We start from the raw sequence: 13,415 nt of genomic DNA, 5'->3' as shown, positions 1-13,415 counted from the left end.
GATGTCATCCCAACTGAAGTCTCACCTGGATGAGATAACCTGTGTGTTCATGGCAACTGGATTCAGGACTCTGCCTTCATGATGAAAAAGGTGTATGCTTACCCGCTCAATACACCAAGAACAAGATTTAGTACGAAAAATGACCCAAAGATGACGAGACTGACAAAATACACCCATGGCAACTCAAATCCCATTGCATCATTCATCTGCAAGAAATAAGATGATCTTATAGAGTAGATCACTATATTAACAGCAATGAAGAGTCAGAGAAAGGAGAATTTGATCATTCAGATTAGATAACATGCTATGCATACCTTCAGAAATCAAAGAACAATGAGAGCAAGAAGGCACTGGCCACATTCATTTTGCATTTCCAACACAAGCCTAAAACAAAATGCTGAGTGAAACTAGCACTTGGATCAGAAATATTATCGAACATAAATGGAGCACTGCAACAGTTCTAATATTTTCCCTGCAGGAATATTACAGAATAAGGAGTATTAATAATATTAGGTATAATTCTTTAATGCTGAGAACATAAACTAAATTTCAGATCTCCAATTAAGATGATGATCAAAAGTATATTGAAATATTAGGATTTTTAGTTCATGTATATCCTATCTACATTAATGATTATTTGAGAAAATAAACAGAAATGTGTATCTCAACTGTACAAGCAGTGTTACTTTTTGTAACACAGAATTCCCACACTTTTACCTGAAATAAAGCAGTCAAATGCAGTCAGACATTTTAAATCAATTCAAAAAGAAGTAAATGAGCATAAGTCTGTGTAAAAAGCATGAACACAATTTTAGGAAAATGAAAATTTGTAAACAAATTTTAGAAACACAATGGAAACATGGAAACATTCCAGGAAAACTTCTGAACATGAGTTATATATCCAGATCAAGGTTGAATGAGATTTAAAAGGTTGTTGCAGATTTTTTTTTAAAGTGAGGTTGAAGTCACTGAGCTTCCAATACACTCTTTACAGATTCACACAGGGTTTTCCATAAAGATTTCTTCCACTTGCCATTCTTAGCCAGCTCATCATACCTATCAAAGGACGGACTTGTGAAATATACCCATGCAGATCTAAGAAGGCCTATTCAGAAAAACTGATATTTTAAAACAGGGAGATTTGGCTTTGAGTGTAGGATTCAGGTGGGAAAAGACATTTTGATAAGTCGCAAAAATAATTTGGACATGAAGCTTCCTAGAAATAGCTCTTCTTGAAGAGGAATTATTCTGGCTTTTACATTGGATTCTTCTTAAGATGTTTAATAGTCATGAAAATTCAGCAGACAATAAAATTACATATGTCACTGTAAAACAATCTAATTGCAAATCTGTTTTCTTTTCTGTGAATGTCATTGGGTTGTTGCATCTGAAATTTGTGATTAGGCTTTGAGCTCTACTGACAGTCAAGTTTGACACCTCTCCTTAACATCTTCGTTTGAATAAACCTACTAAACATGGGAACAAATATTTTTCAAAATTATTTCCTTTATTTTTTTCCCCTATCTTTAAATTAAACATCATAATTTCAGTTTCTGCAAGGGGACCCTCTGGAAGGTTAGACAGAAGCTTTTTCAGATTAAGGCCCAAAGGCACTTCTCTTCCATGGTGACCTGTGATAGCACCAGTTTGTACTTACAGTAAACAAACCTCCTAAGTAACCAAACCAGATGAGTTTACACAGCTTCTACATGCTCCTTTTAAAAGGGTCTATCTTTCATCTTTTAAAATGCTTTTTGAATTTAACCGAGGTACTGAAAACTAACTTACAATTACACTTGCTACAAAAAAAGAAAGAAAATTTGAAAACATGTTTGATTTAGATTTTTTTTCTTCTTCCAATAAAACTGTATTTTGGAGAAGTTAAAATAAACAAGGGTTGTAGCCATTCAGCAAGACTGGCTTCATTACCTTCAAGAGACCCCAAGCTTTCATCGTTCAGCTGGGGAAGTCTTTGACAATGCTGCCATTGTACCCACCTACTCTCCTGGGCAAAGCCTTCAGCAGCCCTTGGCACATCAGGGGCTTCTGTTAAGGACAGTACCCGTGAAGTTTTGGGTTTTATCACCCACATGCACTCTGTCAAAGTGAGTCCCCTGTGTTTGGAAAGTTTCAACAATGAAGCCCCAAAGTTAATGAGTAGAACACATCCCATTGCCCAGACTGAATTTCTGCCTCGTCCCAGTGGATTCCCTTTGCATCTTCTTTCAAGCATAGGCATCTGGCCTTATGTTTTAAGAGCAATATTTACTCAATATTTTTTTTAAGTATACTCAAAATTATTTTATTACATTAGAAATTAGTTTGTTTCATAGACCTGACTCATACCATACAGGTCAAGTGTTTTTCTAGCAATAACTGATCAGGACAAACATTTTAATTAAATTTCAAATACATTTGCATGTATTTTACAACTAAAAACTCTACAATTAGCAGACAGTTGTTTCCAAGTCACCAGAGTTCAGAGTGCAGATATAAATTCATCTGGTATCAGTGCCAACATTTTTCTGCAATGTGTCATTTTGAAAAACCTGAGAGATTAATATTTGCAATTTTACTTTGAGCAGAGCTCAAAAAACAGAGGTCTGGCAGGCACTGCAATACAACTCTGTGCTCTGCTTTTGCTCATAAAGAGAACATTTTCAGGCAGCCAGGCACTCTGCTAACTTAGTTACCCAGGAGCAAAGCTGAAATTCTCATGTTCTGTCACAAAGGCTCTGTTAGTATGAGCAGCTGGGATTTGTATTCACTTTTTAACGTGTAACATATTAAAGAAATACTTTCACATTTATGCAGCTGGATTTCAATGCCAGTATTTTAGACTAATCTATCTAGGATTATTGCTTTGTGAAACAAAAATTGGCAACTGCAGCTAACCAGTACTAGAAGAAATGCTTCAGTTTGGGCAGGTGCTGAACTATTTCAAAAGCATTCCTTAACTCAAGAATACCTGAACCTAGCAGAACACCTTGGAACAAATCTAAGACTGAATTCCTAAAAACTACTCAACAACTTTGCCATTTAATTCTTGATACAATTAAATCCTAATCAAGTAATGTAGTGTAATTTCTATTCATGAAATAATATTTTAGATTGCATTAATACCAGAGATCAAAGTACAAAAAGAAGTCCTTTCCTTTTGGAAAACTTTGCTCCTCATTTCATGCATGTCAAATGGCATTTTCCATAACTTCCAATTAAAGAAAGATTAAAGGAATTGATTTGCCTTCTGATTAAAAACAGAGACAGATCTTGGTTAATATATGAGAACAGGAAAATCTCATCCATCCTCAGAACCAAGATATATTCATTTGAAGGGATTAATGCTGACTTCTCACCCAAACTGCAGAATGAGTTAAAGTCAGAAATTTCAGATTGCTAAAGTATCACCAGGAGTTCAAGGAGATCTCACATCTGAAATCCTCAGCAAAAGTTCTTGTCTTGCAAGAGTCTCCTGCCCCATGGCTCAGGGTGCACTGTGCCAAAGGAGGTGTCATGTTCAATGGCTCTCAATGGACTTGTTCTGTCTTTTTGAGGCCATGGGGCTTTTAGCCTTCAAAACACCTATGGCAAGGACACCACCAAGCACCATCCTTCTTGCCCTTTGTCTTTTTAAAGGTCCAGTCTCACTATTTCAATGTCAGTTCTCAGCAGTTTGTCCGTCACATCAACCAGAGGGCAGATGAGTTAATGGACAATATGAAGGACAAAGGTTTCTCCAAATCTTTTCATTCTGTATCACCATAAGAGTAGATGTGCGCTACACATTATTTATTTGGCTCTTTACGTTTACCTATAGATGTTGGTGAGTCTGCAATCTTGAAGAATTATCTTGAGCTGATTGGACAAACCTGATACAGTCTGAAACTGCCTCAAGTGGCATTTGGAAGAATTATCTTGTGAGCTGTGCTGTAGTTGGAGTCAACTATCATTGCAACACAGCATAAATGATCAGAGACCAAGACTGAAGTGAAACAGGGGTAAAGTCACATTTACTGCAGGTATAACCTTAGTATTACACAGCAGCAGATGGCAAACTTGAACCTAAAACATCAGTTAGAAATCATTAAAACATTATTTATCCCTATCTATGGTAATTGTGAGTAAAATTCCCATATGCAATTGCACGCAAATCAAGGTCTTCACTTTTCTGTACACCTGGTATTCTTTTATTGAAAACTGTTGCAACCCCAATTTGCAATAAATATAAGCTCTACCTGGGGTTAATGATAAAAAAAAACCTCTAACTCTGCATTTGTGGCATTACAGATACAATGTGCTAATGCATGAACCTATTTTGATTTTCCACATTGTTTCAAACTCTCTTAAATTTTTTGAATTTCTTAGCTTCCTTAGGTTTTAATTTTACCTTCCTCTTTTCATAACATGCCAACAGGCATATAACTGGTGGGTTTACTTTGTGCTACCTGTAATCTGCCTCATCATCCTAAAAATTGTTCAGACTGACAAACTCAGTCTCTTGACAGGTGTAAAAATTCTGCAGACACCAGTGTTTTGTGAAGTGGGACTATCCCTGCATTCTTGGAAGCCTGGAAGGGAGGTTCACAAAACCCCAGATCAGTCTATTTATTCTACCCAGGGAAGAGCACAGCAGAGAGCTCTTCAAAGCTGCCTGGCTTCAAAGGTTTTGTCCTGAGTTATTCTTGGCTGAATTTGAGTTAACTTAAAGCTGACTTAAAACAGGCTGTGCTTGAAGCACAGCACCCTCCAGGTTGATTTATATGGAATTTTATACTCAGTGTTCTGGAGTCAAAGCACAGATTTCCCTGGCACTGCCCTGCTTGGACAGACTCAGCCCTTTTTTGTGCTTCTGACACAGAATATGGAGATGCACTGGTGGGGTGTGCACTGAGATCACCCTTTGTTAAGCATTTCAGATCAGCAACACCTGCAAAAATAAGAGTTCCATGGCACAGGCAGCAAGGTAGGGCCTACAGAGAAGGAGATCCCATTGAGAAGTGTAAAATTGTCACAGGGTATAGAGAGCCTCATAATTGCTTAATCACCTCTTAAATTTGGACTCTCAAACTGTACTGTGCAATTACATACAGGACACATCTAAGTGATCCTCTCAAGTTAAACCTCAACTTGGAAGACACTGCTTCAGCTTAATTAATTTGACCAAGCTGAACAGACCTCATTTTCTTCCTTCTGTTGGTTTCATCCATTCTTAACATGTGAGTTATAACATTTTGGTATTCCCATAAAGCATTTACTCTTCAAAACACGATTTATAAATTTTTACTATGATTGCATGGAAATGAGTTTAGATGCAGGTCTTTCATTCAGACACTGAATTCTATCTAAGACTATTTTAGCTAATTCCTGTTAGTGGCATTCCATTAATCAGCTTACTGTCATTAACTGGGAGGAGGGGCTGGGCGGAAATCAAGTCGTTGTGCTAAGGAAAGCCAAGATGTCAAATGTGACTGTTAAGAAATTGTTTTGTCTTTTTCAAATGTGACTGTTAAGAAACTGTTTTATCTTTTTCAGACAATTATGCATCCCTGCTTAATCTGCAGTGCAGATGGACAGAACCATAATAACATGAAGAGTGCTACCTCTACAAAACAGTAACCCAGAGAAAGTTTGCTGTTGAGCACTACCAGGTTAACAAAATCTGTATTCCAGATATAACAAAATCCGTATTCCAGATATTACAAAATCCAAGTGTTTGACTCTTCTCATGAATGGCAGCATCTTAATTTCAGATTAATTTGTGAGTGCTTTTACCTATTTACCTGTATTGCCCAAACGAATTTCACAAAAATTTATAAAATCTATGCATTGATTTCCTTGTTAAGTCTAAGGGCTCAAAAAACTACTAAAATTAAGTAACAAATTAACAATATGTTTATTTTTTTAAGGGTTAGTTATCATGTATGAAAATGAGAAGTTTCTAACAGCTACACAGGTGTTCTCTATTAAACACCTTTCTTTTAGCATCTGCTATTCCACCTGTATGTATACCATACATTATACAAAAATTGGATGTGTTTAATATTTCCTAGATACTGGACACAAAAAATACAAATGCAATGCATTTACTCTTCAGATAGATTATATAAAATTGTTACCTTTGCTTATGTAGCATCAACAAGCAAAGCCTCAATACTCAGGAAGATCTAAATTTTTCTACTAAATTGTTTTCCTGGGACAGACTGGGAACTAGGATTGTTATAAAATAATTGTTGGCTTCTTGTGGCAAAGATTTTGGAGGAAACTCTAGCTGATGGACTAGTGGAGTTCTTAGCACTACCCAAAGTTTAGCCTCTATTTCCCATCCAGTTTTGACCCAGTTTTATTTAAAATTTCTGGGGAGAAATAATAGGTTCTTCTTAGTATTTGCAATGATCTGTGACAAGAAATTAGTTCCACGTTTTGACTGCAGTACAGGTCAGCAGTCAGCTGAGGCTGAGATACCAGATATCTTGTCAAAGTCAATCAAGTTCACCTCATGGGAAAGATATTTCCCTGTGAGTTAGTTTAAAATCCTCCTCTGGTGGGGTCTTTTTGTTAAGATGCTAATTGGAAAAAAATTATACTATAACCATATAGATATGTGTGAGATACTTATAAGTCACCTCCTTTTTGATCCGAATGCAAACTTTTAATCTGTACATTCCTTGGCTTGGTAGCTCTGTTTGCATGTCTGATTTTGATCATTCTCTTTTTTCTCTTTCTGAAATTAAGTCCTGTCTCTTTGCAATCCAAAACTGGATGATTCAGAGCTTTTAATAACAAGAGAATATAAAAAAAGCAATTAGTACAAATCATTACGTAAAAGGCAGGGAGGGAGGTTAATCTTGATTTTAACATGAAACCAGATTCACGTAGTTAACACTCAAACAGAAAAAAATTCTGCCTGCAATCCCTGGCTCTTTAAGGAGATTTATGCACTTTATTAATGCTGTCAGTCAAAATTTCTATCGCTCTGTCTCCAGCTGCACATCATGTGTTAACTTTCTGCTATGTGGTCACGGAGGGCTGGGAGCTCTGTGCAAGCAGCACATGGATGCCTTTGGGGATGAGCTGACTTGTTTCACTCCAGAGCCTCCCTCAGATGACCTGTGAGTGGTGCTGAGCAATGCCAGCAGAACAGCACTAAGCTTTCCCTAAGTACATAAGAGGAAAAGGCAGGAGTATTATCTAAGATTTTTCAGGCACAATTCCCCACAGTTTTTACGTTGCTAAATATCTGCAACTGATTTACAAATGGAAAAAAGCTGTGAAGCATTCTTTGACTTCTCTCAGACAATAAGCTGAAATTAATTGCTGACAAATATTGCTTGGAGGCAGGAACATGCCTTTTCTTTCTGCAGGTGGAATGGGACTAACATGGCTTAAATCACCATAAGTAGTTGATTCCCACTTATTAAATCATTCAATTCAAAGTTCTAGACTATTATTGCTTATTTGACTCTTGGTCATATTTTTGGAAAGATATTTTTAGGAGATTCCTTGCCAGCACTCTGATGACAGTTTTGGTAATACTTGAAACATATTTTGCAGTTTTTTAGTTTCTAGCCTATTTATACATTTTGTGCATGAGCCAAGGGATTTTCTTGTGTGATATGTATTTGTAAAACATTTGTTTGTGTTTAGGAAATATCTCTGGCTGCACATCAGCTGATTTCAAGTACACTCTATCTGATTCCACCCTTAAATATTCTTGAATAGAAGAATTCTAAAAGGAATAGTGATTGAGCTCCTGACCTGATCTGATTGACATTAATACACTAGCTGTGCAGACACTTGTGCAAAAGTACATGCAGACATCCATAAGAGTGCAGTGCAGCCTGAACAGTCTGTGTTACAGAAATAATGGACTTTTTTCAGATGTTCTAAAATGTTTCAAGGAGTATATTGGAGGATTTAAAGCTCAATTTCTTAAACAGAGAGGTGCTTAACTGCACCCTTTTTGTTATAAAAGCAGAGGAACAATGAATGAAGAATTTCTTTGATGATAATATATGTTATTAGCAAAAAGTACTAACTTTTGTTAGTTTTTTAACATTGACATATCAGTAAAAGGTATATTTAAAAAAACCTGCCATCTCTTTCCTTAAACTTTATATAAAGTTTTAGGTATATTTTAGATTGCCTAGACATTTCAAGTAATGATCTGAGTATTTTAAATAAGAATCCTTTACAGAATATCTTTTTAACATATCAGTAGGTGTATTAATAGGCAAAACCATGTAAGACATCAGTGTACCATTATTTAGCAATTTTAGCTCAAGTGCTTCAATCTCAGAAATCTTCAGATCAATCTGAAGAGTTCTAGACAAGTATTAGAAAACTGGGGAGCTTTAAAATCTGGCCATTAAATTAACCTAGCAAAATTCAGTAGCCACTAATACATTTGTCCTATCTTTGAAGCAACTTTGAAGCATCCTCTTTGTTTCTCTGAGGCCCTGACCATCTCTCATTCAAGCTAGAGTTGGATTAATCAAGTGTAGTAAGTCAACTTCACTATGGTGAAAACAAGAAGAATTAAATGTGATCATTTTGGTGCTCATGGGAAAATTGGGGGTTTTGCTGGCAAGTATCACTGCTTATTATCTGTGCTCCCATGTATCAAGTGAAGCAGCTAAAAATAAAAAGCAATTTACAAAATATGTGTTTGCCATTAGGAGATTATATATCGAGATGCTTCAAAGGCATGGGAAAAATCTGGAGCCAGATATGCAAATGCAGATTCAAGTTCTGTAATTCCTGAGAGCTTGCTAGCACAAATGGGAAATGAGGCAGAGAGTACTATGCTCTCAGCTTTAGAATGTGAGCCAGAGTGTTAAAAACTTGGGCACACAGAGGCTGCCACTTGGCTGATAACAAGGACTGCACCTTGGATCCAAAACAAAAACATAAACCTCCAGTGAGGGCTCCAGAGCAAACAGAAAGGACCATGAATGGGAATAAACATGGTCCCAATAGAAATGGAGAACACACACAGATGAGCAGCCACAAACACAATTTGGGAGCATACATGCTGCACTGGCTGCTGAAAACAAGGACAGCACCCCTTAACCTCTCAATTCAAACCTTTGGCACTAAGGAGTCACAGTTTTTTTGGATAAATCATGTAATGCAGTGAGTTACAAGTGAGTTAGAGAGAAGAGGCCAGATGAAGACACTATAACCCAGTAGGACATATGGGATGGGATGCAAACTGGTGAGCAGCAGGATGCCCACGTGAGTCACCATGATCTGAAGGGTGCTCAAGGCCTTGACTCACAATAGATATGCACAAGAGAAAAATCATTATTGGTGCTTGGAGAATTTTCCAAGCAGTTTACTGTCATTAACTAGGTGATAACAAGCTGTGCCAGTGAGGGCTGTTGGAAGCTGTCATTTTCAGCTGTCATCCTTGCTGACAGAATGCCACTTAACACGATGCAAAATATTGCACAGATTTCACCCACTCACATTACACCTGCTAGCAAGAGAAGCATACATAAGTTTATTTCACTGTTCCCCCAGTGACCAAATGAAAAATGAGAATTTTGTGCAGTTTCTAATATTCGCGGGTTTGATTTTATTTGTTTTGTATAGAACTCATTCAGTCTGTGAATTAATAACAGAGTTCTAAGTGAAAAACAAACCCCACAAACCCCATGCACATCGAGCTAAAATGGCTTCCTCAGATTCTTTAATTACAATTTAGTATCCCCCTAATGCTTTTACAATTTTCAAATTAAATATTTTCCAATTTTTAGCCAAATCTACTTCAGCATGATCCAGTGATGAAATTCAAACACAAACTGTCATTCCTCTTGTCCTCAGCAAGTAATTTCAGTTTGAGAATGGGCAACTTGTTGGTCTGTAAGATAGAAAGGATCTGAATCTAGAATTTAACTATATAGGCATCAGTCAAGATAGATCCAAAGCCACCTGAATACCTGATTCTGATTATATTTCACTAGGTCAATAAATATTTGCTTCACTGTCTAACAATCCCAGTATCATTTGTAATAAAATGAAAAATGACACCTCTGTACCTGTAAATACTTTCTACAGTGGACACTCCTTATAGAGAAAGAAGCAAAAACAATTCATGCAGTTATCAATTGTTTATAATTTTCTTATACTTTTCATTTTGCCTGATCCTGAAAACACTCAACATCCCACCTTAATGATTTTATTTTTTCTGCTGTCATTGAAGACTCTGCAAAGGGCAGCAGATTAATTAGGGCATTAAATCCCAGGGGAAAAAAATATTTAATTCTGAGACACTCAAATTGTTTCTATATGTTTTGTAACAATTGCATTCTAAATACAGCAACTCTTCAAAGCTTTTATATTCATTTTCTTTGAAAAATGTTGGAGGAATTATCAGCTCCTGAAATGTGGGTATACTTTTGCCTCAAAAGATATTAAAGGTGCAATTTTTCCTAGATAACCATGGCACACCTTCCCTTTTCAGGAAGAATTAAAATAATTGCCATCACCATGAACACAAACCATAAAGAAATGCTAATTCTACATTCACACAGTGTCCTAGTAAATTAGAGAGAGCTGGAGTGCAAATTACAAGGAACTGAAAAACCTTTACAATGGGAAATCATGCAAAGGCCTATGTGTAGCCATACATGATTGTTACTCATTAGTGTTGAAGGTTTGTGTTTCTAACCAGTTTTGTAACTGGTAACAGGCAGTGGAAGACAATATTCATAGTTGCCCATTTTTTTTCTTTCAATCCTAAAAGAATGTCATTTTACCTTCTTAATTATCTTTAACAGTTATATTCTCTTAAAAACATATCCATATTCTATACTTCAGTATCACAGATTTTATCTGAGACTAGAGTCTGTGCTATGTGTTTTAGCAACAGTTTATTTCACCCTGATTTCACATCAAATCATGTGCTCATTTACTGGGTAATACTACATTATTAAATGTGCCCAGTAGTCCACAACCAATGCACAGTTACTAAATAATCCCACTTGGCCTGACAAACTTCAACAAACTCACAAAGAGAGCTGCTCTTAGCAACAACACCTAAAGTTCCACTAAGATACTCCTTGAGATAATTCTTTTTAACAGCTTGCTAACAGTGATCCTTACCAGTAACTGTGTTTCTTTTTCCATACATATCTTCTAACATTTGACCTGTTAGAATTGTGGTTTTTAGTAAGGTCCTAATAGCAGCAAAGACTCCCTACTGAGTACCATGTAGTGCAGAATATTCTCACTGGTGTTCAGCACCTGTGGAAGGTTCTGTCACAGACTTCTTGAATGCCCTTGGACAAATCACATCAGATATTGAGATACTCCAAGATTCACAGAACAATGTCATGTCACTTAGAGTGGAATGCGGTTAAGCAGAAAAATGTCTATCTTTGGTTTTAGGTGACTTTACTCTTTTAAAAATCTGTATGTTCATTTTCCTCTATCCTTCAGTTCCCAGTCTGTATCCAGCTGATTGTAGATGTTGCAAGGCTCTAGAAGCACCATATCTTACACCAAAGGATCATTTAAATGTGAGGATTTAGGGAGTTAGGTTTTTGAATACCTTTTGCTGCTTCCATGGAGATGATATCAGGACCATAGTTCCTGTAAATCTGTAATTTCTGAATGGTGAACATGATTTTCAGTCCCCATGGCAAGCAATGTCAGTTGAGAACTTGCTTTGTTCTAATTTATGTTAACATGGTAAAAAATTCTGCACAAATACTGCAAAAAGAGAGCTCTTAAGCCTAATCAGTGAAGACATACTTAATATCTGTAGGCTCACACAAAAAAAAATGCTAGTCCAAAGGACATAAATGTACTTTTACATTTATCCAAATGGAATAGGCAAAAAAACCCTCAAATAAGCAATGAATAAATTTGTTTCTAAAATGTCCTTATAGCCTGAGGAATTCAGTAATAGGCTGTGACTGAAACAAGTATGCAGCTGAGTTTGCGTCTGCAAAACTCACCAAGATTTCCTGTTGATGGTGCTGTGAAACACAGCTCAATGCCCACTAGAACAGAGAAGCTTGTTTAAAAGCACACAAAGCTCAGTGATTTATGAACTCACCCAGTAGAGCACATCAGTCCATCCCTCCATGGTTATACACTGGAACACAGTCAGCATTGCAAATGCAAAGTTGTCAAAGTTGGTTATGCCTCCGTTGGGTCCAACCCATCCACCCTTACATTCGGTGCCGTTCATGACGCACTGACGGCCGTTCCCTGAGAATGCACAAGGTGCTGGATCATCTTCAACTAGAATATCTGCAAAAGCACCCAAAAGTCACAAATCTGAGTCCTCAAGCTTTCAGGAGTTACCCCTTCCCATGAAGAAATAGCAACGTTGCTGTGGGATGAATCCAGATTTCATGCTGAGAAAGGCAACACATCAGAGCTTTGGAGATTTTAGTCGCATTCAGATCTGGCCTTACAACCTCAAGAACAGGTTAATAAAAATAATTAAGGAGTGGAAAGAAGCACAATGTAATAATACATCATTTATAAGCTCCTCATGCTGATTGTTTTTTCCTCTTTACTGCTGCTACTTCACTTCAAGGCACTTTGCACCAACACATGGACTACTAAGGAAAAGTGGATCTAATTCCTATACAAAGTTATCTTCATTCCTCAGCAGAAAGAAAAGCATCTTTAGCCACCAGTTAAGATGGTTTCACTCTTACAAAGTTCTCCCACAACACACACTTCCGCTTCATTATTTCATCTGAACACTGCTCTCCACTCCTCACTACACTGCCACAATCTGGATTTGTCCCTTATAAGTAGTCACCCTTATTCTCTTCACTGTTGGTACTTAAGCAACACATAAGAGAAATTAAAACCTATTCAGAACATGGTCTAGTCTCTAAGTAGTTTTATTTTTTGGTGGCTTTGGTATTGAGGTTTTTTTTTTTTTTTTCATTTAATGCACTGTACCTAAAATTGTGAACCAGTGTAAACTGGGGTAACAACAGTTTAAGTGCTTTGGCCCCTAGTTCTACTTCAAACTGAAATCCCACAGATTTAAAAGAAAACATCATCAAACCCTTATTTTAATCAACAGTATAATGACTTACCTGAATCAATAAGAAAACAAGATTTGTGCATTTTTCCAATAAAAAGTTCCAATCCTATAATAGCATAGATTATGATTACAAACAATACCAAAAGGGCAATGTGGAGGAGGGGGACCATGGCTTTTATAATGGAGTTCAGGACAACTTGTAAACCTAAAAAAAAAAATAAATAAAAATAAGATACAAGATATGACTCATATTTCTGCATCTTATTCCATCAAATTTTATATAATTACATATTATTAGGATTCAATGATACAGACATGCAGCGATAATCAGATTTTTTAAAAATATCTATTACCCAGAACCACAAAATGCTCCTTTAACATAAAAATCTTCATAAGA

At 36.5% G+C, this 13,415-nt stretch overlaps 1 protein-coding gene across 17 annotated transcripts in view; it reads right to left on the bottom strand.

The window, feature by feature from the left end:
- The window catches only part of CACNA1D (calcium voltage-gated channel subunit alpha1 D), a 169,586-nt gene that overhangs the window by 88,642 nt on the left and 67,529 nt on the right, over window positions 1-13,415 (bottom strand). For 13 of the 17 annotated variants that reach the window (XM_063164658.1, XM_063164643.1, XM_063164647.1 and 10 more), the window contains exons 6-7: window positions 13,071-13,223; window positions 12,065-12,261 (exon numbers count right to left, since the gene is read on the bottom strand). In XM_063164658.1, the coding sequence (XP_063020728.1) occupies window positions 12,065-12,261; window positions 13,071-13,223 (350 nt within the window). Of the gene's footprint in view, window positions 1-102; window positions 207-12,064; window positions 12,262-13,070; window positions 13,224-13,415 lie in introns of all 17 variants that reach the window. The other 4 variants (XM_063164644.1, XM_063164655.1, XM_063164660.1 and 1 more) reach the window with 1 other exon arrangement.

Source organism: Melospiza melodia, chromosome 10 (genome assembly GCF_035770615.1).
Source record: "Melospiza melodia melodia isolate bMelMel2 chromosome 10, bMelMel2.pri, whole genome shotgun sequence".
NCBI lineage: Eukaryota > Metazoa > Chordata > Aves > Passeriformes > Passerellidae > Melospiza > Melospiza melodia.
The sequence above is the reverse complement of the archived record's forward strand: the minus strand, read 5'-3'. Positions and strand labels throughout refer to the sequence as shown.